We start from the raw sequence: 27,183 nt of genomic DNA, 5'->3' as shown, positions 1-27,183 counted from the left end.
ATTTGGCCTTGTAAAAACTAATCCTATTCGATTCCAGCACCAATAATAAAACTTTTGTAAAGGAAACTCGTGGCTGACGTACATAATAATATAAGCCTGATATTTTTGATAATAACTTGTATTTTTATAATCAAGTACCAATATTTAACAAAATGTATTAGATATCTTAGACTAATTAATTTTCCAAATTACATATATATATATTTGATGTGAAATAACAAATTCAACGCATTCCTGTTTATCAATCACATTTAGGAAATCGATTCTTTTAAGTATTCTGTTTCTTTTTCTTGAAATTTTCTGTAAAATAAAAGAAGTTGTCAACGTTTTTTTCAACAAATACTTATCTCTAAAAGAGATAAGTAACATAAGAGAGGCAACCGATAACATATTGATATAAGCCGAAGATATAGCAAAATCGAAAAAAGACCAAGAGACTAAAAACCGTCAACAAAACACAACATAGAAACACAAAACATCGGGGCCTTTTATAGCTGACTATGCGGGATGGGCTTTGCTCATTGTTGAAGGCCGTACGGTGACCTATAGTTGTTAATGTCTGTGTCATTTTGGTCTTTTGTGGATAGTTGTCTCATTGGCAATCATACCACATCTTCTTTTTTATATAGAAAACTATTAACTGAGAACACAAATAAGTTAATCATTACAGTAAGCCAGTGTATCAACTGTATATTCTTCTTTTTGCTGTGATAATTTCTTTTGCGATAACGTGGCGGGTGACGATTGTTTACATTTCCGACTCAACTTAGTAAGATAAACATAAAACAAATTATGTTGATTTTCGCCATTATTAATTCAGTCTTTCCAGAGTTTGTCTGTTTTGAAATTTGGACTAGCATTATTACTAAAATATTAGCTTAAATACATTTTGAACAAAACAGCCAATGTTTATAAATGATAACAGTACATGAAATTTGGTTAAATTTAGCAGCAAGTGTGTATTGTTTCATTTTGTTAATATCCGAAACTGCACAAATACTCATAGATATAACTAAGCTTATAGTTTTTTAAAAGCGTCTATAAGGTTAGATTAAGATACTTGTTCTCTCCTGCATTCCCATGATATGCAATTTCTTTAAACATAAGTATTTACTAAGAAGAAAATAAAATCACTTGTTTCTAAATTAATACCTACATCTTTTCGTAACAAGTTACATTTACCTGTTCTTACAGATGTTTAACATTTCAAACTTTGAACCTGTCCAATTGGAGCAGTTTGTAATCCAAGCTGATTACCATTGGAGTCGGAACAGAAACATACTGATCCAACACACTTGTACTTCTGGTAGCTACCGTCATTGGTACAATAGAAGAGTTTTCCGATTAATCCGCTAGCCATATACTCTGTTAGGTCACGGGCGCATTCTGAAATATTATGTGTTATAACCATTGTTAAATATAACGGAAACTATAGTCGACATACTGCAGAATCTTATTATATGAATTGAAAAAAAATGAATGAACTGTTATATACTTCATATGGCATAAACAGACATGATAGAAAATGCAAACTTTTCCTTTTAATATGGAAAGAAGAAATAAAGAGTTCAAGTCCACTAAATTGACATCTGCAATAAAACTTTCTGGCTTATAAGACTAACAACCTATTTATATTTGTTTTTCCAAAAAAAGTAAAAAAAAAAAAGGTCAAACATACCAAAATAGACAAGTTAAAAAAGAGAGAGAAATACAAGCTCTTTATTCATAATACATAAATGACATTTATAACAAAAAATAACCTTCGTGTATCGGACATGATGGCATATGTACTATAAATATGATATTATACTTATGGCTCTCATCTGCCTGCAATAACCACCACATCACAAGAAATGTATCAATGTTTTTAAATGTCTGGAAGCATGTCAAACTGTTAAAAGAGATATTCGTTTTGGGTTGATAAGAATTGCTAGTGATTAGAGTTAAACACCAGGTTTGATTTTTTTCAACAGGTAAGTCCTTATAGTGTTATTCGACTCAATTAAAACAAATATAAACTTAATACGAACAATGTGTTTATTGATTTGTGAGTTCCGTAAGCTCAAAATATATTTTGATAAATTAGTGTAAAGAAATAAAACTGAATGGAAAGTTATACTTACGACAAGTTTGTCCACTGGACTCCCAAACATTGGCTGTGTAACCATCAATTTTACTTCCGTCTTTCTTTACACAATAACACCTGACAAATGAGTATATTTTATGAAAAAAAAATGACTGTGTGTGCTGTATTGCATACTCATGTTACATAAAATTCTTTACGACCAACGTAATATTGCTGGGTTAGCCAAGTGTTGTATGAGACTATTTTGCAAACTATCATTATAAGTATAATCAAATATCAAAACAGTTATGGGGTTATTGTGAAACTACATAATCAAACGTCAGTGTGAATCTGAAATGGATGATTACATATTTAAAAGTTCTCTGCTCGCGAGAGAGTATAAATACCAGTTCATGTCTTCCCCTTTTATACATGAGTCATCATAGAAACGTGAAGACAGAAATAAGAAAAAACTATTTACACTTCTGTGTTCGAAATTCCTTATATTCTTTAAAAGATATTAACTAATGCATTGCAAAAATACATTAGCATAAAGTTTATGATCGGGCATTCTCACAAGAACCATGTAACAACTATTCTTTCAAATAACTCACTGTGAACCAGAACATTGTTTTGGTGAATACATTCCGTTGGTGTCACATACTGGTTTTCTAGCTCCTAAGAGGGGAACACCATTTTGCTGGTTTCCAAGGTATGTTTGGAGCTCGCCTTGACAAGTAGGTACTGAAATAAGAATTTGAACCGTGTATATTCAGCATCTATGTGGGTTAAGGATCTAAATATACCTTGAATCCATCTAAGAAAAGGTTGGAAACCAAACCAGATCAATAACATCTGAAGGAACACTTGAAACACATCTTTTTCAGAGTAAGTCAGGCAATTTGGTTTAGAAATTGTAAGACTTAATTTCATTCTGATATGTTCATGTTCACCGAATGTTTGGAAAAATGAACGTCTATTTCATTTGTCTTATATTAAGCTGTAATGTATAAATGTATTTTTTCTCTCTTAGAAGGATAGTGTCTCATAGACCTCAACATTATTCATTTGCATGTAAACAAAATAAGAATCTTGTCAAGAATAAGCTGCATCTTAGTGGAACTATATTAAAGCAATGGGTAGCATTAAAAAAAGCATTAGTCATTAGTCTGAACGGTGGTATAAAAACCCGCACTCCTTCGTTTTATTTAAGTCGTTTATTAACTCTTTGTGTTCACCGTTGAAGAAACGGAAGCGTTAATGATTTGCTCTAAGGTTGGCCAAACTTAATCATGGTTACCTTTTTTCCTTTCATGCGTTTTCAAAATAAATCTATTTATACCGTAAAGAAAGTCAACAAATATGTTATGAATTTCGGATCACAAGCATAGAAGACCGTTTAAAAAAAAATTAATATTATAGTAATGCATACAATAACCCAACTCATTTTAGTATGAAATTCACCAAAATAACATGACTACACACATAAACGCATTATTTAAAAGTTGTACTTACATGGTTCAGGAGCAGCAACAGCGTTTCCTGCGGTACAAAATAAATAAAGAATATAAACAAAAATTCCAAAGATTCGCACCATGTTTTCTTCAGTCGTGCTTTTACGTGAATGTAAAGGATTTATAATGGAGGTTATACATGTATATACAGATATACAAGACATGTGACATTTTGGTATCAACATCAAATTTTCCTTATCAGACACCTGCAACTGACTTTGGACTTCATCAAATCTTCACCTGTCGGAGAATTACATAATTACACGTGCACCGTTATACATGTACATGTAGCTAAACATAAAGTTATCACGTTTTTATAATTGTAAGCATATAGACAATATGTTTTAGTGACGTTATATCCTGTTTCGAGCCGAAAACAGTTACATCTTATTTCCAAGGACACTTAGCGCAAATTGTATTTATCTTGAATTGCTCGAATTCGGATAAATTTCAACTGTCGAGACTTACGATACTTCAAACGGGTGAGGTGCTGATCCAGCGATTTAAAGTAAGGGGAGGGGTTTTCGAACACATGCAATGCACATGATAAAACAGGGGTGGGTTGGGGTTCAACCATATGTCCTATACAAGAATATTATTTGCTAAACAAAAAGGGGGGTTCCAAACCCCGAAAAACACTCCTCCCCTCGATCCGCCAATTTGAGTCTTTTGTGTTCTTACGGAAAATGACTAAAAAATGCATATTTGTCATTTAAGTCTGTGATAGGTACATTATACGCTGTTGATTTTAACTATACTATTCCAAGTAACATGGAGGTGAATGTGATAGAGAATATTTACAGGTAATGAGGTTAAAGTGTTGACTTACCATGGACACAGGTAAATGTTTTGGAATCACAATGAGTTCCAGGTTCACACTCGGCAGTAGAAGGTGCTCCAAGCAAGAGCAAATTAACACAGCTTTGTCCTTCAGCTGCAAATACAAAATATATATTCTTATGAAATTAGGAACTTTTTAAAACGGTAGCATTTAAAAAAAAAGAAAATCTAGTTAAAATAGAGGTTCTTAATAGCTTTAAATTATAATTGCGAGTTCTCATAGATCGGTTATTTGTGTTTTTTGTCTTTTTATGCGTAGATCTGTTCAGCCAAATATTTTACAACTGTTTGTTTTAATGTTGTGGCAAGATTATGGAGAATGCTGAGTACTCACAAACACGTTAAATTAGATTCCGCTTGAATCTGTATGAGCTGGTCCAAAAACCTTAAGTTCAGCTACCTTTAGTTGCGGTCAGTCATGTTCGCATTTTCTTATATTTGAATATGTTATCTCTATACCATTGTTACTTGGTTTGTTGAGAAATAAAGATATATATATGAATAAGTCCGGCTATTTCTAATTGTTTCTCATCTTATCAAGTTTCAAATTTCTAATTATTGAATTATATTTATCGGCAAATAGTGGCTAATTAGTTGTAGTTTCAAGTCTGAAGAATTTGGATTAAAATTGATACATGTAATAAAGGGTAAACCAGTAATTTTTGGGGCCCTTTACAGCTTGATGTTCGGTGTGAGACAAGGCTCCGTGATGAAGGCCGTACTTTGACCTGTAATTCAATTTGGTTTTCTTTTACGAATTGTGACTTTGATAGAGAGTTGTCTCATTGGCATTCATATCATATCTTCTTACATCTATTTAGAGCAACAACTCCAATAGTCAGGTGATAGTTTTAGTATGTATGCATGCTATTTATTTGGACACCTCGCTTCGATGACCATTTCTGATTTAAAACTCTAATTTTTCCAAACTCTAAAATAGATTAAAAAAATCCTTCTTTGATGGCAGGTGCTGGTATACGGATATTGTTTAATGGTTCAGGTATTTGGCATTATAGCAGCTATTTTATTATTGATTGATGTTCCAGTCGTGTAGCTTAGCTAAAAATACCAACTGTATAAACAAGTATGCAGGTGATCATTTCATTTTAAGACATCACATTCCTACACTGTTTTTAATATAAACAAAATATTGTATCAATAAACTCATCATAGATATCAACAAATGTTTATATTTGAGAACTCTTCATTAACACTTAATTCGCAACGGCTCACCTATCTCACTATAAGGATTCATACTTTTAAAGTACACAGCAACGACAACCATCTAATCATACATGTAAAATGCCATGTTACTGTGACAGTGGAAAAAGCAGCTTCGCTTATTATTTTGGACTTTAATTTAAAATTCTCAATTTTGATATTTTAGGCTTTAATACTCTGTGTTTTATAATTCATTTTATTTTATATTTTCGTTTCTATTTACATTCGTATTCAAGATTTAAAATCAACATGCTTTGATATGCAATTTAATTCTTAGTTTGGACATTGAGTGACATGTTTCAATCTGTTAGGTAATTAGTGACATTTAACCTTATTCATAATATATGTTCTTAATTGTCATAATCAGATTATCATTTAATATCTATTCTTCAAGTTCTAAAAATAGTTTAATCTTTGTCAGTGAACAATATCACTCAAATTAATTGTTATTTGTTATGTCCATACTTGTTAATTCAATTGTGTATAAATACTTGTTTATAATTTCTATAAGCAAGATTCGGACTCAGGACTTTACCCTGAACACAGTCCATCCGTAATAAAAGTAAAAGTATTCCATGCTGAATTATTGCTTTATGTATCGCTAGTTCCAGAGTCTCCGTAGTTAGTTTTCACCAGAGTTCCAGTGTCAGAGTTCTCATTGCTATTCACAGCAATCATTCGTTCGTGTGATCAGGTGCATCACACAATTTCAGTAACAAGAGGCCATTCAGTCAGGCTCTTGTTACACACCCTCAAAAGTCACCCAATTTCCCCGGTGACAGATTGGTGGACGACGACGGCGTGCTGACTTCTACGCTCAGCACACGATCCAGAGACCTTAAGCAGCCAAGCGAGTTCCCCAAGACAACTTTAGCGTAAACAATATTCAGTGATGGAGTACAGCTTCCGACCACAATGGAGACCATGGAACATCCAGTCAGGTTATAGTCCAGCATGTGGGAGGTGTGGCAAATTTCACAAACATTATACTTGTAACTCTTTCAATCAGAGATGTTATTCGTGCGGAAAATTCGGACATTATTCAAGTAAGTGTTATTCGAAAGCAGCAAAAGACAGCAAAAGAAAACCAGTGATTGTGAAATCTAAAAAGCAAAAAGAGCGTGATACAGCTAGGATAAACAGCTATATTCAGTGTAAAAATATTATCCGTGCTTTACCATTCTCTGGTATGCGTAATTCACCGTTCATTCAATATTTGGATATTTCAAATGTGCTCAAAACAGAATTAAAAAGTGTGAAACAAAAAATTATCAAGGAAAAGAATACAAATCAAGAACAGCAAAAGTGCATCGAAGCACTCAAAATGCAATTAAAAAATCAACAATTCATTGTATCAGAAAGAGACCAGTTCAAGCAAGAACTTGAAAACCTGCGTCAACAGAAAGAAGAAAGTGCTTCGCGCATAAACGTACAGGAATATGTGGATCAAATTCAAGAATTAAAGGACCAAGTAATCGAAAAAGACGGGACAGTTAAAATGGTGCAAGATCTTTACTATATGCGTTCGACCGAATTTACGGATGAAATCCAATCATTGAAAAATGAAAAACAAACATTAGAAAAAGAAAAAGCAGACCTATGTTCAAAGGTAAATTTTCAAGCGGACTCGATTTCTCAATTGACTTTTCAACTTCAGGACCTTAACCACGAACTCCATCTTGTATCCCGTCAAAACCAACAGCGTCCCAATAACAACAACAGACACTATAACAACCGCAGAGAAGGCCGATTCAGATAGTGCTAAGTCCGAGGACGGACTTAATTGGGAGGAGAGGCATATGTGACAGTGGAAAAAGCAGCTTCGCTTATTATTTTGGACTTTAATTTAAAATTCTCAATTTTGATATTTTAGACTTTAATACTCTGTGTTTTATAATTCATTTTATTTTATATTTTCGTTTCTATTTACATTCGTATTCAAGATTTAAAATCAACATGCTTTGATATGCAATTTAATTCTTAGTTTGGACATTGAGTGACATGTTTCAATCTGTTAGGTAATTAGTGACATTTAACCTTATTCATAATATATGTTCTTAATTGTCATAATCAGATTATCATTTAATATCTAATTCTTCAAGTTCTAAAAATAGTTTAATCTTTGTCAGTGAACAATATCACTCAAATTAATTGTTATTTGTTATGTCCATACTTGTTAATTCAATTGTGTATAAATACTTGTTTATAATTTCTATAAGCAAGATTCGGACTCAGGACTTTACCCTGAACACAGTCCATCCGTAATAAAAGTAAAAGTATTCCATGCTGAATTATTGCTTTATGTATCGCTAGTTCCAGAGTCTCCGTAGTTAGTTTTCACCAGAGTTCCAGTGTCAGAGTTCTCATTGCTATTCACAGCAATCATTCGTTCGTGTGATCAGGTGCATCACACAATTTCAGTAACAAGAGGCCATTCAGTCAGGCTCTTGTTACACGACCCACAAGTCACCCTTATTTCCCCGGTGACATTACTGTGATGCATTTTATAAAAAGGCATTAAATATCTGAATAAAGATGAAACGCTTTGAAAATGATTGCAATGCAAGAGGTTCCTTTTTCCAATTTAATTGCCACAGGATTCTTTATTCAAATGTAATATGTTTTCTTTGACATTAATCACTGGTAGATATATTATATTTCCATCGATTAATTTATTCCTTGAACTCTGCAAATGAAAACGAACACGACATGTGGTAGATATAAATGAAATTTTATCTTTAAGAGTACTTTTGAATTTATCTAAAAGATAACGAAAACCTGTTGATTGTTTGCATTGTAATAATTCTTATGATTATGCTTCAGAATAACATAGTTTTGGGTACAGTTCGGTATCAATTTACAATTCTAAAAAATGTGCAAATGTGAAGTAAATCGTTCCTAGCAAGACTGTACATTATGTCCCAGACTATAACTACGCGCCGAGCATTTTTTACACACCACCTGCTTATTACGAAATGCCTTAATTTCAACGGTGAACACCAATAGCAATATTTTTACGGACAAATTAGAATAACAAACTCCAATTCTTCTCTGTAATAACGTCTCTCTTAATTCCAATTCATTGAAGACATTGGCATACAATATAATAATTCAAATTACGAATTTAACGTTTTTTTTTACTCCGCATGCCAACAACACCAATTCCCATAGACATTCAATTAAAATGAAATACTCGTCTCTCAGATCTCATTATTCTATGCCACACAAGTGAAGGATGGAATCATATTGGTAAATCTACGGGCAAATATTCATATCTTTCTTGTTCTGCACTGCACCAAAAGCATTATTTACAACTAGGTAATCAGCTAGAAATTAGCAGATTTGCTCCATCAATTACTCTTTAACAAAGCGAATAAAAGAAGTTCGCCTAAACAAAAATGGTGCTACAGAAGAAAACAGCATTGATTATGTTTCTCTCGTGCTAACACCATCAGTCCAGATAAACTTTTACGGTATTTAAAAATAAAAAAAGGGTCTACCCTAGAGAGTCTCCTCAGTCGACGTTTGACCACACCATGGAAGGTAGATCTCATTTAATTAACCATCATTGACCATAACAATGTTTGATCTAGGGGAATGAATTATCCAGGAAAACTTAAATAAGAAAATCGAAAAACATTGGCACCAAAAGAGATCAATGAAAATGTGAAGTTTAAATACTGCAGAGCCTTCCATAACAACTGGGTGTACTGTTTCATTTAGAATGGATATACACACAACCTCGTCTATTGTAAAATCTCTTGAAATTCCACATCTTAGATTTATACAAGATTTGTTATAGTTTTGATATGTATAAACTTCCAGATTTATATCAACATTAAACTGACAAAGATTGAGACTCTATACTAATGAAAATGGTATGTTTCGATACAAATGTTTAATTTGAAAAAGACTTTTTTCTGACAAGTAGTCTAAGAAGTTTTGACCTGCTAAAAATGTGAGTTTTTGCTCTTCCCGCAATGGGAATAGTTGAACCCCTGTTTCTGTTACGTCATAGGAACCCACCTGTAGTGTGTCAAGCGCTAAAGACTATCTACTCAATAAACAACTACAATGTATTTTAAAAAAGGATAACTTTCGTTAGGGTTGTAACTCAGTACATGGTTTTATAGATCTTGTCTGGCTATAACTTTACGGAGGGTTTCTTATCGTCGAGTTGCAAGTTGCGAGTTAAGAAAGTCGAGTTGCGAGTTATAAAAGTCGAGTTGCGAGTTAAGAAAGTCGAGTTGCGAGTTAAAAAAGTCGAGTTGCGAGTTAAAAAAGTCGAGTTGCGAGTTAGGAAAGTCGAGTTGCGAGTTACGAAAGTCGAGTTGCGAGTTACAAAAGTCGAGTTGCGAGTTACGAAAGTCGAGTTGCGAGTTACAAAAGTCGAGTTGCGAGTTACGAAAGTCGAGTTGCGAGTTACAGAAGTCGAGTTGCGAGTTACAAAAGTCGAGTTGCGAGTTACAAAAGTCGAGTTGCGAGTTACAAAAGTCGAGTTGCGAGTTACAAAAGTCGAGTTGCGAGTTACAAAAGTCGAGTTGCGAGTTACGAAAGTCGAGTTGCGAGTTACGAAAGTCGAGTTGCGAGTTACAAAAGTCGAGTTGCGAGTTACAAAAGTCGAGTTGCGAGTTAGGAAAGTCGAGTTGCGAGTTACAAAAGTCGAGTTGCGAGTTACAAAAGTCGAGTTGCGAGTTACAAAAGTCGAGTTGCGAGTTACAAAAATATTGTTTACACCGAATTTTCAGGTTTGATTCACATTTGATAAACAAAACATGCATGTACCCGAACTTAGTTATTCCCGTGATTGGGGATTTGAAACAGTTATATGTGTCTTGCAACTCGACTTTCGTAACTCGCAACTCGACTTTCGTAACTCGCAACTCGACTTTCGTAACTCGCAACTCGACTTTCGTAACTCGCAACTCGACTTTTTTAACTCGCAACTCGACTTTCGTAACTTGCAACTCGATTTTCTTAACTCGCAACTCGATACTCGACAACAAGTGAATCTCAACTTTACGTCATGAACAATAAAGCATTGTCATTAGTCTTGCTTTCTGCACAATACTAGTATAATATTTCTTATGACATTGCACAAATATGATACTTTAAGTTAAATAAAACTATATCTAATGATTTCATAACGAGTGAGAAAAGGATGCTTCATTGCATCAATATATTCCATTGGGAGAACAAGACTGTAGTAAAAAGTATGTTGTTCTATTGATACTAGTCGTTTAAATACTAAATCTGTCAGTTTGTTATAAGTCTTTAACCTAGCGTGAACCTAAGTCATATGTTTGTTTACTTCCGATATACATGTTATATAAAAAAAAAATGACTTATTTCTGTTTTCTCTTTGAGTTGAACAAAAGTTGAACGAATGAACACTCCTTTTCCGACCAAAGAAAGGATAAAAGCATTCAATTTGCAATGTTATTTATAATTATATCATAACAACCGCCTCCATATCATCACGTGAATAATTGAGGAAGGACACAAGACCTTCAGCATGTTCAGTCTGAATCAATAATAAAGCTTTCTATTTCCCCATTACTATTATTGTATGTCAGTGAAAAAACACAATCAAACATTATTTCCTTTAAAACATTAAATTCTTCCTTGTTTACAAATAAATTTTGTGAATATTTCCATACATAGATAACCATGATAACGGATATAAAGGCTATCTATGACATAATGTAGATATGTTCATATATAGATAACGGACAAAGGCTATCTATGACCACTCTGTAACTGCATGATTTCATTGTACTCTTCAAATTTATGAATAATTTACCATTTATTTTAAAGCGTTTTCAGATTTTTTATTTTATTGTTTTGAAATTATAAATACTGGACGTTCAGGTTTTCAGAATTTTAGCAGATATGAATTTATTTATAAGGTCCTTCTGAATTCCGTAGTTTCCAGCTATCTACTTGAATATAGATATGGAGAAATAGTATGGTTGCCAGAGTCAATTTGGTGTGGGTTAATTTTTATGTTTGAAGGTCACCATAAATCCATCAACAAGGACCAAACCCATACGATATTTTAAGCTATATAAAAACCTTAAAATGACAACAACAAAAAAATCTTTTTCAGATCCAAATATCCATGCAGTTATAGAGAGAATACAAAAAACTTTTTTCTAATATAGTTTAGTAGAGCCTTAATGACATGGTTGTCGTCAGATTTGGTGACAAGCTAACACGAAATATGGAATCTTATTTATAGAGCATCTACAGATCGTCTAATTCCAGTTTTGGAAACTTCTTCATGCTTTCAAAGATCCAGAATACAGAATGCCCCTGAATCTGGCGACTTTATTTCTACAGAAAGACATTTCAACACGTATTGTTGTCTCGTTTGAACAAACTTGGTAAGCAGTTCAAATCAAATTATGTGCTGACACAAAGAAAATTGGGATGCATTTTCTGTGTCAGATCGGACGGACTTACGATAGCTATAGCTAATACTTAGCAGTAAACAGTATGGACTATCGGCCTACATGTATGACTTGTATTGACTTGACCATATTGACGTATGTAAGATAAATAATTTGTAGATAACACAAGCCGTTCAGTCACCTGTTTGTACAAAGTATAAATCAAAGAAACTTAGGATTGTGGTTTGAACGAAAACAATTTAAGAAATTCTCATATCGTTTGTATTCAATCATATCCGTTTGTTTCTCCCTTTTTATCATAAATGTCGACGGCATTCGTATGACGCATGTTAAGTTTTGGAGTCAAAGTGAGTAAGTTATAAATGTTTGAAAAATTCGACGAAAAGAATTGTTGATCAATCTATGTGTTTGAAATGAAGACATGAAAAGTTGTTGTCTCTTTGATACGTTCCCAATTTCCCTTCTCAATTTTATAATAAGTACCTATATGCTGGATACAGGCATCACAACATCCACAATACCCTCCATTCTTTGAAATTCTTCCGAGGCAGTTTGTTTCTGTTACAGCGGCACATCTTACAACCATACATGCATTCTGTGGACACTGTATCATAGCCTGCGAGGACACCGCAAACAATAAAATAACTATTAAGGTTTTCATTTTCCGTGTTGACTGTTCTATATATTTAGATAAAATGACGAATATCATTGACTCTTAGTATCTTATACTGTCTGTCAAGTGTTACGTGGGATACAACAGATTTGGCAGTCATTTTTGGAATTCCAAAGTGTAAAGGGACGTGTTTTGTTTACAGCTTAAAGTGGAGTTGTTGAAATAGTAAATAGTTGGAAACAAGATTATAAAATAAGACTGAATATGTCAAATGTAACGCAACGAATTGTTTTAAATGACACGGAAGTTGCGTATTAATAGAAGTCTATATTATGATATATTTTTTATAGTTTCATGTTCCGCAATCTGCATTAATTGTGTTTTTTTTATTACTTTTATAAAGGCAAAAGTCACAATGCCTGCATTTGTTTTCCGATCATACCAAAATAGGTAAACAAAATCAAAAACCAAAAACTAACACAAAAAACTGACAAAAACGAAACAACCCTCCCTAAAACAAAAAATATTTGAAATCATGTTGAAGGGACAAAGTAGATATTGTAGCCACCTTCAAATCATATTATAATCTTCCCGCTTCTGCCTTCATTGACCTTTTCATTGTCTTTTCATTGATTAAGATATAACGCTATATATAGCGTTGCCGTCAACGTATACTTTAAACATTAAATTTTGTCAAAGAAGAGATTTAAAGACATGTGACAACAAATAGGTTCACACGCCACTGATAGTACTGAAATTGCATATATAATCATATGCAAAACAGTGTAGCTGTGGCCATTGATTGACGTCCTAAATTATCCCATTGACTGAGACAGATTATGTGAACGTTTGTCTGTAACGACCACTGCTCACTATGTACTTGTTAAAGACACTTAAACTGTGGGGTAACCAAAGGTTCTCAATACCTAAATAAAGTAATTCGAAAAATTAATCATGAATAACACGATTTTATGATTTATATCAATAATGTATATCAAAAAATCATTGTGTCTTTTTGTGTCGGGATGTATAAGTACCCGGCCACGTCCACTTGTATTTTTTGTCTATCTGATGAGTTAAGCCTTTTTCAACTGATTTTTATAGTTCGTTCTTATGTTGTACTGTTATACCACTGTCCCAGGTTAGGGGAAGGGTTGGGATCCCTCTAACATGTGTAACCCCGCCACATTAGTTATGTATATGCCTATCCCAAGTCAGGAGTCTGTAATTCAGTGGTTGTCGTTTGTTTATGTGTTACATATTTATTTTTCTTTCATTTTTTTTACATAAATAAGGCCGTTAGTTTTCTCGTTTTATCGGGGCCTTTATATCTGACTATGCGGTATGAGCTTTGCTCGTTGTTGAAGGCCGTACGGTGACCTATAGTTGTTAATGTTTGTGTCATTTTGGTCTTTTGTGGATAGTTGTCTCAATGGCAATCATACCACATCTTCTTTCTTATATAAAGGTTATTCCTGATTATTTTTTCGGATTATTTCATTATTAAAGGCGTTACATGGAAGAACCTTTGGTAACCCTACAGTTTAAATTCTATGATAAGTAAGTAGTGAGCAGTATCGTTACAGACAAACGTTCACATAATATGTCCCAGTCATTGGATGAATTAAGGACGTCGATCAATGGCCACAGCCACACTGTTTTGAATATGATTCTCAATATTTCAAAATCGGTTTGTTACAGAAGAAACACTGCAGCAAAATCTGTGACATCGTTATCTCGTTTTGTTTATTGACCGCATGCACGTATGCATTACCTTATTCGCTCAGCACTACAACAAAAATATAATTTATTTTTTCTATAACTCGATACCAATAAGTATCTGATTTTTCATGATTTTGCAGTTCATCAAACAAGGGGACAAAAGGAGATGTGTTGTATACTTAAATCTAACATTTTTCTAAGTTGTACGTTAAAAAAACCAACCCCAAAATACAAAGAGATTTTGATAGGAAAACATGTAGCTTTCAACAATATACAGGTGTCCGCATAATATGAAAAACAAAATATGAAAAACAAAATAACAGACGAAGAGTTATGAAAGATCTATTCGAACACCCCCTTTTTCTGTTCTTTATTTTTGCCCATTTTTCTGTAGTATTGGCCTATAATAATCTTTTCTGTTACAATGTATCCCATTCAGACCCAAGTAACAATATCCTGTAAAATAAGTATCCTGTAACACTCGTTGTTACCTAAAGTGGTAATGGTGTCTGCCACAATCTTGGATATATTTTGAAATAGCAGATGAAAAACGGTCTAGATCTTTAATGACATGTGCAAATTTAGAGAGTGGTAGGTAATTCATGTGTGGGAATTTTCATGTTAATATAAAGGAAACTAATTGATTTATCATATTTTCGACTGTATTTTACAAAACACAAAATATATGTGTTTGTTAATTTTGTTCAACTTCGCCAAATAAGGGGAGATAACTCAATTGTAAGGGAAGATTACTTAGATAAAGATACTTTTATAATAGAATGTGTTTTAAATTAACCTATTTTATCATGTACAATTAGCAATAAAACAAGTCCGGTAACCCCATTTTCTTTTCTTATCTAAAAGCTTTTAATTACTATTAGAGCTATCTTTTCATATTTTATCTTATTAATAAAATTATATGGTCCCCTATATATGGTGTTATTTTCTTTTTATCAAACAAATTGGATTTTCCATGCATGATCATGCATAATCTATAATACATAAATACATAAGGCATGATATAAACCACATTTTGACAAATTATTGTAAAATTATAAGCCTTTGATCTTGAGCCAGCATAATCATTTTTATATTTAGTCCGGCATAACTCGTAATGATTTTTTCTCTATCTCATGTTTATGTACAGTGTAGTGCGTTGTTGCTAATGATACATATATTTTTAGGTTTTTTGTACTATTCCACAGGTAAATTATGAGAACATTGTAATTTCATAAAATTATCATTATTTGTTCGTCGTTCTAGATTTTGTCCTATATACACAGTTGTACACAAATATATTTATAGAGCTGGGGATTTCTTATATGATCTGAGTATAACGTAAGTTTACTTAGTAATTACTATAAATATAGATTAAACAAAATTGATGTTCCTTTTTGTATAACCACGTTCGATAGTCGATACAGTCATATTGGTAAGATCAGTGTACATTTCATTTCATCATATTTACTAGTCCTATAACATATGACTTCGCATTCTTATTCAATTGTTAACGTTTTTATACTGATATTTTCTTCTTTTTTTTTGAATGCTCGGGGTGGCACATTGATAGTAAAAAAAAAATAACAGAACAGTAACAAGAAATAGTAGTGCCCCCGATGTCATATGTTATAGGACTACATATTTACATGATTGTATATTTACAACTGTTACACACAATATATATTTAGTACACCATTGAATGATGTCAGTATAACTAAATACATATGTGTTTGAGTTTCAGGGCAACGTCGCTTGAGACGGAAGGAATCCCTATTTTTTCTAATTTCTGTTTTTTATGTATAAATTATATTAATATTATTTTAGTAAGATTCCCTAATATCTAAACTTATTTTCTCTGTATAATATGTTATTGCTCTTATCCGATCGATGTTACAATAGTAGTTTTTGCATGTTGGTCCTCTATCTATTATAGAAATATTCATAAAATGGGAAATTACACTTTATTTATTCCGAGCGTCCAAAGATAATCATTATTTTCTGGATCCACCTCCACCTTCACCTACATAATTATTAACACATACTTGTGTGTAGAAGGATGTACTTAGACGCTAACATATAAAAATGTTCATGGCAGGTATTTTCTCCCGCCAAATATCCCTCATCGACATGACATATAGTACTGATCGATTTTTTAAAACGAAAATCAATGGGAATGTTTATGTAAAACCAAGGATTTGTATATCTAACTATACAATTCCTTGGTAAAACATTGGTTTTTATTCACTATTCTTAAGGTATCTTCTTAAATGCATGATTAAATTCAAATTGTTGTTATTGGCTTTGAACTATAGCTATATGTAGCTGTCAATAACTGCGAGCCACGGTACTCTCAGATCTGTAATTAGTATGTGTGTTGTGGGTTGTAGTACCCTGCAATGTTCTATCTTTGTTTTTTGTTTAGATGTATTTCAGTTTTGTATCGAACTGATAAGTTAAGCCCTTTTCAACTGAGTATTATATTTTCTTCTTAAGCCCTGGTCACAACGAACCCACGACACATCTATGCAGCCCCACGACATGAAATTTAGTCAAATCGCGGGTCATCTATAATAGTCGTACGCCAGTCGCACTATATTTTGAGTATCGTGGCGCTGTCGTGTGTCGTGGGACGAAAATTGGATATGCACCTTTTTTGCACTACATTTTTTATCTTGTCACTGTCTTATGGCTGTCGTGAGAGTGTCTTACCACAGTCGTGGGACTGTCGTGCAATAAACATATTTTCGTGTGTGCCAACATAAACAATTTTAATAAGAAATAATTGTACGACTTTCGAACAACGGTCGTAAGACAATCACACGACTTTCGCACAACGATCGTATGACAGTCACACGACTGTCGCAAGACACCCGTGATACAGTAGCACGATTGTCTCACGAATACCAAATTTCGTACGATGCTCGCACAACATAGATTGTCTGTCGTACGACAGTGGTACTGTGACGATCGTCGTGCTACGTTTTGTTTTATGAAGAAGAAAACAATTCGAAGGGAATGAATGTTTGTAAGAGGCATAGTCTGCCGTTTAGCGAGGATGGTTATTCCACTAGAATGATTACGCTTGGTCCTGCTTAATAGGCGCCTTGCCGGAATTCAACAAGAGCAAAATATGATCATGTTAGCGTTGATTCGAGCCCGTGAACATTATAGGAACCAACAACTCCCGACGGTGTTGGGTTAGGCCATGGATCGAACTGCGACTGATGTTTGGGCAGTATAGTATACTGATGCGAGAGTTGAAGCGGGAATCTGCCGGTGATTTCGTTGGATTCATGCAGATGGAGGCTGGCATGTTTCAATAGCTTTTGTTGAGAGTCGCCCCTCGCATCACTAACCCAATAACTCGGGCCTTCTTTATATTTTTGTAGTTCGGGTCAAACGTGCGAGTGACCCCCGACTGTATTCCGACAGTCGTATGACAGTGACACGACAGTGACACGACAGTAACACGCGCATCCCATGACATAAAAACCTGAAAATGGCACAAAAACAACTCACGATTGTCATACGACTGTCGTACGACCGACTTGCGACAAACCCACGACAGTACAATTACGATTTTTTTTCCGTCGTGTACCCATCGTTGAATCATCGTGGACATGTCGAAGCTGGTGTGACCACTCGAAATATTTTTATGACATTTTCAACGACAGTGCCACGACAACTATTAAATAGATCTTCCAGCACAAATTCGTACGATCTGTTGTGACCGAGGCTTTACGATGCACTGTTACACCACTGTCCTAGATAAGTGTCCCTTGTTCATTAATTGTTTGCGCAGTCACTGATAATGTTTTACAAACTAGATCTGAGTACCAGGTGCAATCTCTTGAAAACCGTACGAGTTAAGAAACGAATGCCTCGTAGGCGGATGAAGTTGGTAAATTGCTACTAAGGTGAGAAAATTTTATACTTTCAAAATTAAAATCATCTCGTTTGTCATAGACTCAGGTATTTAAAAAGGACCGGTGTAGTCAAATTCTGTTTAAAAATGATGCAGAGGAAGCTGTATATGAAGTGTCTGATATCTAGTCCATGACTATAAATGAGACCAAATGAGAAAAGTTGTATTGTTAATATTGATCTAATATAGAATTAAAAAGATGGGTATGATTTCCAATAAGACAACTCTGCACATGAATGACACAGAATTTAACAAATATAGATCATCGTTCGGTCTTTAACAAGGAGTAACACTTGTTTAGCTATAAAAGGCCACGAAATGACATATGTAAAACTATTCAAACGAGAAAACTAACGGCCTGATTTATGTACAATGAACGAAAAACAAATATGATATACACCAACAAACGACAACCACTGAATTTTGTAAATAAAGTAAATTGTTGTAGATTTATGCCACATTTTTTTCCATATTATGTTCATATGGTCAAATTCCTTAACCTTAAGTGAAATCAAATAGTAAATTGATCTTTTTATTTTTGTTCATTTAAATTACCTGATACCGTAAGCAATTCGCAGACGTTCTAAATTGTGTCATTCTTTTTTTTCAATGATCTGTAAAAATTCTCAAACCAAACATGTGTTACATATTTGTTTTAGTAATACGCTCATTTTTAAAAAAAAAAATAAATAAGGCCGTTAGTTTTCTCGTTTGAATTGTTTTACATCGTCATTTCGGGGCCTTTTATACCTGACTATGCGGTATGTGCTTTGCTCATTGTTGAAGGCCGTACGGTGACCTGTAGTTGGTAATTTCAGTGTCATTTTGGTTTCTTGTGGATAGTTGTCGCATTTACACATATCTTCTTTATTCATTAAAACAAAACTTTATATTTATTAAAGAATAGTCAATTTTTATTTTCGTTATAATTTTTATACTTATTTGTACAGCCAACCAGTTGTTAGTTATGGAGGATAAAAGAGATTCCAATGCAGCAAAACGCGGTGCATTCCTCGTATTTGATGGGATGACACTGCCACCCTTTCCGCCATTAAAGAAAAATGCCGAAGAACGATTCACTGCCATCAGGGATTTAGAGACCAGACCAGATGACATCATATTAACAGCGTTCCCAAGATCAGGTAAGTACATACTTTTGGATTCGTCTGTCCTGAAGTTAACGAAGTTTTTAGAATTAAAAACCTTTATTTGGAGGAATATGATAACGCAGTGTCTAAACGCCACGTGAATTCAATCCCTTTTAAATGAAAACAAGACATACGATTGCAATCGCGTTTTTCTAGCGACCGGTTGATAACAGATACCGAAACTTTTGTTGAATAAGATATAGTGGAAGTTCAGTGTGAAACGCCATCATTAAACCGCCTCGGTAGTCTCGTGGTAGTGTGTTCGCATCGGATGCGGAAGTTAGTCCGACTAGATCGACCCAAAGACTTGTAAATACAATTGTAAACATATACGTTTCACGTTAATTGCGCTGCATTAAGTTTATTCAAGTAAAGACTGGTCGGAGTAGGAATAATTTGTATGGGTATACTGACATTATAAAAAGAATTTTAAAACACTAATATAATTAACTTCATTTTAAGCCGCTCTTAGGGGAATTCTGTTTTTGGTCTGTGGGCACGTTCGTTCCATTGTTCGTTCGTTCAATTGTTCGTTCGTTCGTCCGTCTTTCCATCTTCAGGCTAAAGTGTTTCCTTAAAGTTTTTGGTCAATGTAGTTTTTGATGAAGTTTAAGTTTAATCAACTTGATACTTAGTACAAATGATCCCTATGAGACGAATTGTAATGCCAAATACACTTTGATAAAGGTATTGACCCAAATTTCACGGTCCACTAAACATAGAAAATGATAGTGGGTTTGGAGCATCCGTGTACTATGGACACACAGACTCATTCTTATATATGATTTATGAAAAAAGATATAATAATTAGATTTGTCTAGTACCAGTTACTAGTAAACACTAGTAGCTACATGTAGGTAAAAGGGCCGAACATTTGCTTTAGAGAGAGCACCTAATTGAAGCCGATGAAACGATATTTGTCGTTTTTGTTTTGTCAATCTTAGATAGAAGACATCTTGAAATGTGCATGGAATGCATTAGATTATTTTAAAATAAGATGTTTATATTGCTAAACATTTCTAATGTTTGTTTCCCCGAAGAGTGAACAACCTTGAATGTATTTCATTCTCAAGCACTTCATATTTGATCTTTTTTTGTATACATATAATAATTCAAATGTTCAAATAAGGCCTTAAGCTGAGATGTTATATATATTCCTACTTTAGTTTCCCCATTGAGCGGACGACATTGATAAAGGTTGATATATAATAATTATTTTACATTTTTTTGTATTCTCATGATAAAGACCTTCAAATGTTCAAATGAGACTTTAAGCCGAAAACATAAGCCGAGATGTTTTTAATACAATTTCTTCTATTTGTCACTCCATGGAGCGCACGACCTTAACTGAACTTTTATTTAGTAATTACGTCATACCACTATATTTTTATTACATATATAATGATGTTTTGTAATAACTATAACAATAAAAAAAATTTTTTTTTGGATAGAATAAGTAAAAGATAATATACACCCTGACCTCCTCGGTGGTAGTATGCTTCCCTCGAGTGCGGGAGGTCATGCGTTCGAAACGCAGCCGAGTTGAAACAAAGAATTATAGCACATAACTTATTAAACTTTTGTTGTTTCTTTTAAAAAAAAATGCGCTGTATTTGACAAAACCTTTTGGAAATGTATGTCCTCCATGCATGCTTGTCAACTTCGTACTTCATTTGATCTTTTAAATTTTTTGATTCGAGCGTCTCTTATGGGTCTATGTAGACGTGGTGCGCGTTTATACAAATGTATAAGCCACTAGACGTCGTCGTCATCATCCATTATATTTGGTGTATGCAATGATTATAAAAGGTTACCACTAATGATTCCGTAATCAACGTAAATATATATTATCGTGAATACTTCGGATTATATTCAGTTTCACAGATAGTACATTGAGCTAGTAAAAATTAATTAGTTTTTGATATTCAGAATGAACTTAGTCATTTTGTAGATTTCATATGACATGTAGGACTCTGACTGCTTTATGAAAATCATTCGTTAAGTTTTCATATATTTGGTATGAAGTAAACTTTAAGATTCATTTAACCTTGCTCCTAATAAAAATGTCCATTTATTAAACAACTTTGTAATGGTAATGGTTTATCGACGTAAAGTTTCGTCGAATTCTTAGAACTGCAATCCTAATATCTATTAAAATAATATTTCAATCATTTTTGCTGTATATAGTGATTGTTAAGTGCACATTTAAACCAACTAAATTGCATCTAACCATGATGTTTTTTCCGGAGATGATCATAGTTCGAATAATGTACATTTCACAAGACTGTGATTTAAAGAAAAATCTTTCATTTTCCGTTATGTAGAATGTGCAATCTATTTGATACTTGTATCCTTTGTTTTTTTTTATTGTTATGATTTGCATTTGTTGTAGGTTACTTGAAGAAGGGGTGTATTGTAATTGTAAAAGCATTTATGTATTTTTTTTAAAAAGTTTCTAACTTGCTTTCAAAGGTAAAGATGAATGGTTTTAGCATTTTGTTACCTGAAATTAATAGTCTTACAAAAAAAACCCAGAAAAGGGTAAATTTACTATCGGAAGAAGCGTAAAAACCCTGCCAAACTTCGGAATTGTTCTTACAATATTCCGCTATTTAAAATACCAAAATATTCATCCAGGTGAGAACAAAAGTTTTTTTTAATCAATAGTTATTAATGATCGTTGTAAATATTTATTTGTTTATAAAGGAACACATTGGTTGTGGGAAGTAATACATATGTTACTGCAAGGTAATGCTGAATATACAACTGCAGTAAAAGAAACGGCATTTCTAGAAATGATTCCCGATTTAAATCCGATAAACGAAGTGAAGTCTCCAAGATTGCTGAACACTCATGTTCCGTTTCGGTGGTTGCCAAAGAAACACCTTTGCGATGATGGCAAAATTGTTCATGTCATACGAAACCCAAAAGATCAAGCTGTTTCCATGTACAACTTTATGTTAAGCTTTAGTCCAATGGTAGCGGCAAAGATGAGTTGGAATGTATTTTTCGAAATGACTATGAAAGCACCAGGTAAGTGCCACCATCTTACGGTGTTTATATATCTCAACTTGTTCTTGTATGTAACAACGCATTTGATTTTTACCAAAGAAATCTATGTATTTATGAAATAAAATTGAGAATGGAAATGGGGAATGTGTCAAAGAGACAACAACCCGACCAAATAAAAAAAAACAACAGCAGAAGGTCACCAACAGGTCTTCAATGTAGCGAGAAATTCCCGCATCAGGATGCGTCCTTCAGCTGGCACCTAAACAAATATATACAAGTTCAGTGATAATGAACGCCATACTAATTTCCAAATTGTACACAAGAAACTAAAATTAAAATAATACAAGACTAACAAAGGCCAGAGGCTCCTGACTTGGGACAGGCGCAAAAATGCGGCGGGGTTAAACATGTTTGTGAGATCTCAACCCTCCCCTTATACCACTAACCAATGTAGAAAAGTAAACGCATAACAATACGCACATTAAAATTCAGTTCAAGAGAAGTCCTAGTCTGATGTCAGAAGATGTAACCAAAGAAAATAAACAAAATGACAATAATACATAAATAACAACAGACTACTAGCAGTTAACTGACATGCCAGCTCCAGACTTCAATTAAACTGACTGAAAGATTATGATTTCATCATATGAACATCAGGCACAATCCTTCCCGTTATGGGTTTAGTATCATACCATCATTACATATATGAGAAGAACATAACCCGTGTCATGCCAACAACTGTTTTTAGAATAAATTTGTTTATGAAAACTTATTTCACACTAGGGTTTTTCCATATCACCAAACCTGCCCAATGTTTTAAGATGAGCTTTGGTTTCAAGATAACTGTCTTTTTATACTCCAAAAAGTGTGTAGTCCTGGCTTGGTAATGTTGTTTTTGGATGATAACTCAAGTATATATATTTATAGATTATCGGTGATCATCTCAACGAGATTAATTTTCTCGCTTGAGCCGGGACGTCGAAAGCGAGAAAGGCAATCGAGTTGAGATGACCAATGCTAATCTTTTTATAGCTATTTGTTAAATGACAATCGGAAGCTCTCGGACATTTAGGTAACTTGCAACGTAAATGAACGATGTGTTACATTATGGTCATTTGCACTGTTTTCTCGTGGTCACGTGATAATCTTTGAAAATGAAAGGCATAATGCATAAACCGATGGGTCTCTGTAAAAACTGTTAAAATATAGAAAAATAAAGGTTGGCAGGTAGGTGAAACTTACATATATGAAAAGATAAATGAAAAATGAAGAGATTGATGCTCGATTTATATAATTCCAAGGCCCTCAGTCGGCTCCAGAAGCGATGAAGAAGCGCATCCATTTTGGGTGGGCAAATATCCACTTTTTGATACGGGACAAGCTCTGACGTCCCACAGCCCCAGCTTGTCTGGCATAACAGCCGTTGGACGTCAGAGTAATCTCGGACTTGGTTCCGGGGACTTTGTTTAAATACATTTACTAAATAAATGCGCATTTCGGGGAGCATCTGTTAGAAGTACAAACTTGTCACATTCATTCTAAAAAACAGGAACACAGAATTTGCATAATTTAAATGATTTATAATACATTTAACATTTTGAAATGCTAAATGTTGTTTTCAACTTGGTATACACCTGTACAGTGTAAGCACAATGACGGCTATTGTACTTGTTAGAGCTTTAGAAACCGAATTGTTTCTGTTTTGTTGTGAATAATTTCTTAAGTAAACCGAAATACCCTTTCCCTGTCCGAATATTTGATTAAATTTTAAGTAAGGGGGTCAACAGTTTATAATTCTCCTCAGAACAAACACGAATTGATTGCCAGTTCTTCTAAATATTCACAGTCTACTTTTGAAATATTTTGTAATCAATGGCCTTTCGAAGAAAGGGCCCATGTATAAAATATTTGATTCTTACACGCGACTTAGTCCATCTCTCTGGAACTACTTTTGTTTTAGCACTTTTACTCAAATGTGATCCAATGGTTTGTTGGCATATAAAAATAGTTCCTCAGATTTAAAAATATAAGAACAAGTAACATTTAACCAAATTTCAACATATGAATTCAATTAATACAAAATATTTTAAAAATATAACTTACTAGTAGAGATTTATAGCTAACTGTAAGATATGTTTGTCATGGGCATACGGTGATGTTTAGTTGTTAATACATTGGTTGTTGGGTCTCTGATATAAAATGGTCTTCTTGGCAGTGTATAATTACATAAAACCATGCATATTTGTGATTTTTTAGAGAAGTTTTTTGGCGGTTGGTTTGCTTATGAAAAAGAATTTGAAAAAGCTTCTAAAGATGGCTCATTGAAAACAGTTCATACTTTATACTACGAAGATTTGAAAATGGTAGGTGCTTTGTAAGAATTATCTTTTTTAATTACTATTCATTGGACATGGCAACATTAACAACCCTGCGACTTTAGGTCGGGGGCGAATTGATTTACCTCTGTCCGTCGTTCGTTCGTCCGTTCGTTGTACCGTTCGTGCGTCCGTCTGTCCCGCTTCAGGCTTAAATTTTGGTCAAGGTAGTTTTTGATGAAGTTGAAGTCCAATCAACGTGAGACTTAGTACACATGTTCCCTAGCTATGGTATGATCTTTCTAATCTTTATTGTTAAATTATTTTCAAATATCCCTAGAAATGACAGATATTTGGACTTAGTCATGTTTTGGTACTAGCTGCATAAAGAGATCATGGTTTTTCCTCCTACAGTTTATGAGCTACAAATTAACTACTTTGTAGGTTGTTTTTACACACAATACAGGTGTGTATGTATGCATGATTTTAATTTGTATGTCCCGCCGTCACGGAAGGGGCATTAAGTTAACACCGTACATCCGACCCTTACTTTCTAGTAAATGTAATAAAAACCTCGGTTAGCAATATTGTACATATGTGGACTGGCGGACATTGAAACTCTATTTTTATTATGCCCCACCTACTATAGTAGAGGGGCATTGTGTTTTCTGGTCCGTGCGTCCGTGCGTCCGTTCGTTCGTCCGTCTGTCCCGCCTCAGGTTAAAGTTTTTGGTCAAGCTAGTTTTTGATGAAGTTGAAGTCCAATCGACTTCAAACTTAGTACACATGTTGCCTATGATATGATCTTTTTAATTTTATTGCCAAATTAGAGATTTTACCCCAATTTCACGGTCCACAGAACATAGAAAATGATTATGCGAGTGGGGCATTCGTGTACTGAGGACACATTCTTGTTTTAATTTATAATTTATCGGTGTCTGTCTTGGTTTTATCTATAGTGCAAGTGTGTCTTTAAAGGATAAATAATGACAGGAATAGGCGCCTGTGATTCAGTGTTTAGTTTTTTGCTTTGTGTCATGTTTCTTTTTCGGTATTTTTTTGCTAGTTTTTGTCAGTTTTCTCGTTTGCGTTGTTTTACATTTGTCCTGCGTGGCATGCGATAGCTTACTATACATGTTTGTTGGTACTCATTGTTGACAGAACGGTGACCTATTGAAATTTACGGTTTAAAATTTGTTACTTCTATGTTACTTTGGTCTATGGTAGAAAGTTGTCACATTAATCATACAACTATTTTATTTTTATATTCGTTCTAAAGTTACTTATACAATATAATTTTCTAAAGTGAATTGAATTTAATTAAATTGTACTTAATACTATTTATTATAGAATCCAATTAAAGAAATACGATTACTAGCCGACTTTCTGTCAGTCGATGTAAAGGACGAGTTAGTACAAGCCATAGCTGATAAATGTACATTCACAAAGCTTAAAAAGGCAGATGAAACATTAAAAACAAAATTTGACGCAGATTCAGTTAGTCACTATAGGAAAGGTACGTACAGAGTATAAGAGTATAAGTTATGGAGGCTCTTTTCATGAAATCGCAATGATTAATCTCGCAGTTTAGTTCAATCTTCACACATCGTAATAATACATGCAAAACAAAGTTTTTTTGAATTTTACAGTATTTCATATACGTCAGAAGAAAAAAATAGCAAATATATTGTTTTGTTTTTAAAAATGAGTATTCTCTTTTATTTCAGGAGAGGTAGGGGATTGGAAAAACTATTTTACAGTTTCACAGAACGAACAATTTGATAATTTATACAAGAGAGAGATGGTAGACTCAGAACTTAAGGTCAAGTTCCAAATCTAAGTTCCTCAAAGGTCAAATTTAATAACCGATTCCTAAACTCTAGGGTACATTTTATATTTAGCATGACCCACTAATTGTAGAAATGTGTTTTTGTCTTTTAACCAAACTTATCATTCAATTTGAAAATACTCAAAGCCATGAATCATCTGTAGACATTTAGTACAGTGGATTAAAGTGTCTAACGTCAAATTATGCTGTATTTATTATAAAACTATGATATATAAAAGGCAAAAGAGAACACGAGGTAGTTTTTATTTGTATCTCGAATGCTAGTTGTTATAGTTAAATATAAAGTACAAATATGCGTGTGGTATAATTGTCATACGGACACCAATTTTGGTTTTGAACTACAAGTAGCTATCAGTAACTGCGAGTACTCTCAGATCTGTACTTAGTGTCATTTTATTGTCGAGATGAACAAGTAAACGTCCACGTCCACTTTCTGTTTGTGTTATCTTTAATGCTGTTTGTGTCTATCTGATGAGTTATGCCTTTTTAAACTGAATGTTTATGGTTTGTTTTTGTGTTGAACTGTTACTCCACTGTTCCATTTAT

General features: G+C 33.7%; 2 protein-coding genes across 2 annotated transcripts; one reads left to right on the top strand and one right to left on the bottom strand.

The window, feature by feature from the left end:
- Positions 1–102: 102 nt before the first annotated feature.
- LOC134706988 (nidogen-1-like) lies at positions 103–12,806 on the bottom strand. Its single transcript, XM_063566404.1, has 7 exons — positions 12,537–12,806; positions 4,409–4,513; positions 3,581–3,607; positions 2,680–2,809; positions 2,124–2,203; positions 1,183–1,386; positions 103–300 (listed from the first exon to the last, which is right to left on the bottom strand). The coding sequence occupies exons 1-6, from the start codon at positions 12,760–12,762 to the stop codon at positions 1,199–1,201; spliced, it is 756 nt and encodes a 251-aa protein (XP_063422474.1). The 5' UTR covers positions 12,763–12,806; the 3' UTR covers positions 103–300; positions 1,183–1,198.
- A 2,925-nt stretch (positions 12,807–15,731) lies between these two features.
- LOC134706987 (sulfotransferase 1C3-like) lies at positions 15,732–26,866 on the top strand. Its single transcript, XM_063566403.1, has 6 exons — positions 15,732–15,820; positions 19,264–19,455; positions 22,168–22,494; positions 24,730–24,836; positions 26,139–26,304; positions 26,516–26,866. Exons 2-6 carry the CDS (start codon positions 19,281–19,283, stop codon positions 26,626–26,628), a joined length of 888 nt encoding a protein of 295 aa, XP_063422473.1. The 5' UTR covers positions 15,732–15,820; positions 19,264–19,280; the 3' UTR covers positions 26,629–26,866.
- The last annotated feature ends 317 nt before the right edge of the window (positions 26,867–27,183 follow it).

This window comes from Mytilus trossulus, chromosome 2 (genome assembly GCF_036588685.1).
Source record: "Mytilus trossulus isolate FHL-02 chromosome 2, PNRI_Mtr1.1.1.hap1, whole genome shotgun sequence".
Classification (NCBI taxonomy): domain Eukaryota; kingdom Metazoa; phylum Mollusca; class Bivalvia; order Mytilida; family Mytilidae; genus Mytilus; species Mytilus trossulus.
This window is presented reverse-complemented; position numbering and strand designations above follow the sequence as displayed.

Coding starts and splice junctions, on each gene's coding strand:
- LOC134706987 (XM_063566403.1), top strand. CDS start 19,281: ATGGAGGATAAAAGAGATTCCAATGCAGCAAAACGCGGTGCATTCCTC. Junction 19,456..22,167: donor AACAGCGTTCCCAAGATCAG/GTAAGTACATAC, acceptor TTGTTTATAAAG/GAACACATTGGTTGTGGGAA. Junction 22,495..24,729: donor AATGACTATGAAAGCACCAG/GTAAGTGCCACC, acceptor GTGATTTTTTAG/AGAAGTTTTTTGGCGGTTGG.
- LOC134706988 (XM_063566404.1), bottom strand. CDS start 12,762: ATGATATTCGTCATTTTATCTAAATATATAGAACAGTCAACACGGAAA. Junction 2,810..3,580: donor TGTTGCTGCTCCTGAACCAT/GTAAGTACAACT, acceptor TTCTTATTTCAG/TACCTACTTGTCAAGGCGAG. Junction 2,204..2,679: donor AAACAATGTTCTGGTTCACA/GTGAGTTATTTG, acceptor CTCATTTGTCAG/GTGTTATTGTGTAAAGAAAG.